The sequence below is a fragment of the Halyomorpha halys genome, unplaced genomic scaffold (assembly GCF_000696795.3).
Source record: "Halyomorpha halys isolate HHAL.00 unplaced genomic scaffold, Hhal_1.1 Scaffold226.1, whole genome shotgun sequence".
NCBI lineage: Eukaryota > Metazoa > Arthropoda > Insecta > Hemiptera > Pentatomidae > Halyomorpha > Halyomorpha halys.
Genome location: NW_027115630.1, coordinates 510035 through 516329, shown reverse-complemented (window position 1 = coordinate 516329; position 6295 = coordinate 510035). Strand labels below are relative to the sequence as shown.

The 6295-nt window shown below is 26.6% G+C and overlaps 1 protein-coding gene across 6 annotated transcripts in view; it reads left to right on the top strand.

Moving 5' to 3' along the window:
* The window catches only part of Mp (Multiplexin), a 908252-nt gene that overhangs the window by 668016 nt on the left and 233941 nt on the right, over positions 1–6295 (top strand). For 3 of the 6 annotated variants that reach the window (XM_067052620.1, XM_067052619.1, XM_067052621.1), the window contains 2 exons: positions 515–568; positions 4320–4364. The exons of the other annotated variants lie outside the window; for them this stretch is intronic. In XM_067052620.1, the coding sequence (XP_066908721.1) occupies positions 515–568; positions 4320–4364 (99 nt within the window). The remainder of the gene's footprint in view (positions 1–514; positions 569–4319; positions 4365–6295) is intronic. 6 annotated transcript variants of the gene reach the window in all.

Here is a 6295-nt window from a genome sequence, read left to right as displayed (position 1 = left end):
ATATTTAAATAGATCGAAGTTAACAAATCTTGTTTATTTAGGCATGTCAGTTTAGTATTATGTGTATTCGTACATTTATGAGTCTTTGCTTGGGATTACTTTTTTTAATTAAAAAATATATATTACATTTAGCTTTTAATTTGTTTTATGATACAAGTAGGCATAAATAAGGATTAAATATTATCTTAGGTTAAGTTTTATATATTAAAAAAAAGTTATTTAATTAAAAGATGGTTATCGACGTAAAAATTAAAAAAAAACAAAAAACATAGAAGTATTTTAGGTTTTTATCATCATAAAACCTTTTATGAATATTAAGCGTTAGTTATTAGTAAGTAATACAATTATTTTACTGTTAATAATAAAAAATAATATATAGTATATACCTTATATTTTAATAATTAAATTATATTATAATATTTTTTTTAAATTGATCTTATCCTAGTGATAGTATTAAAATATAACAACACATTTAATGATATCTTTTTCATCACATTCTGCAATATTTTCGCAGGGTTTCAATGACACAGACGATGAATATTACGAAGTGACTACAAATTGGCAAGATGTAAGTTCAACAGAGCATGTTGAACTGATTGAAAATCAATTAACTCAATAATCATTACTAACAAAGCTTTTATCAATTAACAACTTCTCTCCTAATCACAATAATTGTCAACAATAATCTCGTTGCTGGCTCATGTTAGTGTATCTGATCACTTAATTATAAGATTTAACGATGTTGTGCATATAATTCAGACGTGTTTCAATCATGTGATAATTGCAAACCTAATGGGATTTCTCACTTGTTGATATTAACATCAAACATAAACATGTTTTCATTAAATTTTTAATATGAATATTGTCATGTTTGTTAATCACTAATTAAATAACGTATAATTTTAAATTTCTGAACTTTCTTTTAAGTTTTAGTTATCACTATTGAAATTTAATTATTTTAAAATTGTAAGCGATAAAATTATAAGACCTTAATAGTAAATTTATTAATTTAAATATCCATTATTGAATGATAAAAATAAAAAACGACAAAAATGTATTTTTGATTAAATCACAAAAATGTTCAATATAAAGGACTTTCTGATTATATTATTGACGTTACTGATCTTATTAATAATTAATTTACACACTATAGTAAACTGATTTTGAAGTTATAGCCAATAAAGAAAATACAATTTGAAAAAAATTCCAAATGAAATGAAACAAGACTTTATTGATTACTATTAAATACTATTTATAAGGGAAATTCACAAATATTTTACATATAGTATTTATTAATTCAAATCTTATATGTAAGTGGATGAGAAGATAAAGGATATATGTGAAAATTTAGCAAATAAATGGTTTTTCTTAGATCTACTTTTATCTGAGCCAAATTCATGTTTTAGACATATGATTGTTATTATCAGTAATTGACTAATATTTATTGAAAATTTCGTAATATTTACTATACTGAAACATAAATTTGATACAGGCAAAGATATATTTAAGAATAATGTCGCCTACGTTACTCGCCCACTCATATATTTTATATCATTCAATTCCATAGAACTGCATTTAATTTTTTTTTTTAATAAATAAAAACCTACAAATCACTTGTATTATTGTGACCTGTAAATAAATAGCTTAATATGTACATATGAATGCTAATAACATTATTAACATTTTCTTCTTCTTCTGTAAATATTACTTATATGATCGTTTACTGTATATATATTTATATTTAAAAAAATTAATCAATACGCTAGTATTTCTATTTTAAATATTAGGTTGCCATTAATATAAATCTACATTGCACGAAAGAATGTTTATAGCAGGAAAATAAACTATGCCTTGTGTATATAGTGGTTTATATAAATATATAGTTTGAATTCATATTAAAAAGTTGTAAATATGAATGTAAACCAATCATAATATTATACCTATTTTAGTTAAATATATTTAACTATTAAATGTAAGTTAATTTAAGTTTCGCCTATTTATTTCAGAATTTAATATTTTTTTGCATTAAAAACCTTTTGCTATTTATTCCTAAGGGTAAATTTTTAGAAGAGAATATAATTTTATAAGGTTCCTTTTTTTTAATTTTTTGCTTATCAATAATTTCTGTCCGATAGATATTAAATTAATTCTTTCAAACTTCACCCTTCTGAAATGCAAATACCCTTCTACTTTTTTACCTACCTCTGAATTCTCAGATCAATAGAAAATGAAAAAAATAAAATAGAGTAGTTGAAAAGATCCTTTTCTAATGATAATAAATTTTAGTTGAGAAAACTTTATAATAGATCCAAGTTGACACATTAACATATATACTTTTATTTACACATTCGTGCAATTCTTTTTCACTCTTGCTAATTTAGACGTTTCAATCGCCTACGGTAACCCCATGTATGATTTGGGTTTTTTTTTAAATTTTTTAATAAAACTTGAAAAAAATAGCTTATGAAGTGGAAAATGAATATAACAAAATGTTCAGTTCACAAGCATATAATTATTTTATTTTATACCAAGGGCGATGTCTAGGGGTTAGTTTTGTCGTTAAAAGAACCATGGAGTGCAAGCTAGTCAAACTGATGCTAACTACCCACAGCGCCAGCTATCAATCACAGCAGGAACTACTACCAGATAGGGCTAATCCCCAAGCCCAAAGACATTACATTACATTATGTAAGCAAACTGCTTTATTTTCAACTCCCTATCTTACAAAAAAATTATGAACCCCCATTCTAAAAGTCCACAGATCAAGAGAAATCCATCTTCTCAGCAATAGCGGTTACTTTTTCCCATAATCCAAATTTTATCTACCTACTAACTAATATTATACACATTTTTCGGCTTTGATCCCCGGACCACAATAATTATATTTTGTTTTCAATACATCACTTTTGTGTCAATCGTTTTGTATTTTCTAATACCGGAACCAAGAAACTTAAAATCTAATTCAGGCCTCAGGTCTGATTTTCCCTATACATCTGATGAGAAAAGCCCTAAACAAAACAGATTTCTTGATTTATATAACTAATTACCATGAAAATTAGGTAAATGGTTTAATAATTCAAATTTTAAAAATATAGTAATTAACCTTTTTGAAATAAAAAAGATATGAAATTAAACTAAAAAATTTAAATAATTGACCGTATAATTTCAAATAATGAAGAAGATTGTCAGGGATGAGGAATTAATTATTTTCAGACGTTTTTCCCCACTTCGAAGAGCTTCATCAGAGGTGTTCAAAGTGGGACAAAACGTCGGAAAATAAATAATTTTTAACTTTTTTTGTTTCTTTTTTGACCTCAATCTCCTTCATTATATAAAATTAAAATATCTAAATGTTAAAATTAGTGATAATGTTTATATTAATACATAACAAAGGTGTATTATGAGGTAAAGAATTCAAAAAAAAAAAAAATTAGATTATTACAATTTGAAAATGTCGTTGAATAAAACAATTGCATAAATCAATATATGTGTTAAATAAACAGAGTATATTTATGAAGTTTCCTTTATTGAAGAAATAATTATAAATACTGTAATTATAAAATTATTTATTATTAAAAAGTTTAAAATTTCAAATAAAACATATTTCAAACGAGGAAATGTTTTATTACATAATTTAATTCGAATGTAGCCCTTTGTGAACTGTTCAGATATTTTTGGGTATATCTTTATTAAGTGGATTTGGAATAAGCTCTTTGTAGATAATATTTACAAGGAAGAACTGTCTAGAACAATCCTATCATCTGCGGTATTCAAAAGAGCAAAAGTAAACTCAGTTGTTCTACATATAATTATGTTATTCGCTTTTGAACAGGGATCTGATATAATCAACTAAGTCTCTTCGTTGCCGTCTCAACGTTCAAAGGATTTTCTATTTCCCTTTAACCTTCCTTCCTCCAAACGAAATTGTTGCATTTTAAATTATATGAAAATGTTTCTGATGGCTCAGGGATGGGCAAGTCTTCGAAAAGGTTAAAATAATGAATCGATATTATGACCCAGAGAACCGGCCGGAATTTATTAAATTTACATAAATCTTGGGGAAAATATTTTTGTTGTAGAAAATGTGGGAAAGAGAATATTTTTTTAAATAGTTTATATCTTAAAAAAGTATCAATAAGTAAGATGAATATATGCCAGCCAATGAGCATTTTTACTTTAACCATTTAGAGAAATTATTAGTTATGTTTTGTAAAAATCCAAATATGGAAGCAAGATTTAAAAAAAAATGTTGAGTATCTTAACTGGGTCTACTAGAAATGGAAATTTAACTGTCATATGTCTGTCTAATGTGTTTTCAGGTCCCTGGCAGCCTTTCGGATGTGTATTTTGATACTGGGGACGACGTAAGTTCAACATATTCATTGCCAACATTAACGAACCACTTTGAGCTTTATAACAAATGCAAAGCACCTCTACACTAATTATTACTCCTATTTCATTCCAAGAAATGGCTATGCCATTATACTGTAACTATAATACGCAATATTAATTTAAAGCAACTGCTGGCCTTGAGTGAATAAATGTTGTAACAATTAATATTTCAAAACCCCCAAAAAAGTTCACTTATTAGTTCTTTTTCAATGCTTGTTTATTCAAGCTTTTAATATATTAATAAGCTATAGCTAACTACATTTTTAATTTTTTTATTAATGACGAATAAGAGAATTGCATCTCTAATATTGCACTTGATAATTCTGTATCATATATGCTTTAGAAAACTGAATACAAGAATTGAAACGTAATAGAAATAAACAATGAATAATTGGAGATTCTGAAAGTTAAAAAATATATAATAACAGGAAATAGCTTATTTCTAATTTGACAAAGGGTAAAAGAAAAGATATTAGCACTTGTACTTTCTGGGGAGTAACCGTTTGTTTCCCAACTTATTGTTCATGTTATCTACTTATGGAAAAGTTATCTAGTTAACTTCGGAATAATTCTAACAAGTAATTGAAGGTGTTTTTTTTTAAATTTATATTCCTCTTCATTAAAGTAGCATTGGATCAAATTCCTGAAATTCCGATTTATATACTAATCGACAGCAATATTTTGCTTTTTTTTTATTATTCTATTTCTCACGTCAATAATTCATATTTTATTATTATAGAAAGAAGTATCGTCCCTTATAACCGCTAATTTCTATTTAGAAAAAACAATTGGAAAAAGTTAATTTTTAAAATTTGACCGAAATATTAACTAAGCATACCGGCTGATTTCGTATACTTCATAAATAATAGTTTGTATCTGAGTAAACTAAATTACACATTTTTATAAAATCAACCAGTAATATAATTTTCATTTTTTTTTTTTATGAAAGTATAATATGTTCCAAAATCGTAATATATCGCCAAAATTCAAGAAGTATCCTTGAAAATATTGCTTTCAGATGCAAATAAATGTGTTTCAATAAGTCGTCCATTTTCTGGAAATATCAGACAATTAATATTTTGATATTTGTTCGCAGTGTAAGAGCAAATATTATTTTAGGGACGTCCGAAAACAATGTAAAATCCTATTATCAAATAAAAAAAAAGTTTCTAATTTGAAAAACCAACGTCGGTACATTATATGTTCCTTTTGCTCATTGACTATTTCTATGCCTAATAGATCCACAGGAAATGATATTTTGAACAATTAACAATATAATAAATTTTGCATTAAAATAGTTTTAGCCGGCTAGATTTTTAAAATACTCACTGCGCGGCGTTCTAAGCATTCTAAACCAGTACTACAGTTTTGTCTTGCGGTACTGTAGGACAGCCCCTACTGGACTTCCAATTAGTGTATTGCAGATTATCTCATCACTTTTTTTTTAATCAAAAACGAAAAGAAATGAAATAGTCACATAAGTGACAAAAAAATATTACAATAAAAGGAAAACAAAATGTGAAAAAGACATACTATTTATACTGTTGCAAAGATAATTTAGTTACATATCAGAAAATGTTCAATTTAATGTGAAATATAGGTGTTAGAACTTTAAAAAAAAATAAATTAAAAATATCATCAAATATTTTCACTTTCTTGACACTGGTTATAATTGTATAAATAAAATAAATTTTATCAAATATAAGGCCTGCCATACACTATGCGATTGCCTGCAGGCCGTCGCCTCAACAGGCGATCGTAAGACCAATATCGCCGAGTTCCATACACTAGCAGTCAACCGCCTGCAGGCGGCCGTACTGAACTGCAGATTATAGCCTGAAGATAGCACACACTACAGTCCGGTACCTGCAGGCGGACTGTCGGTCAATGAAACAGGACTGCA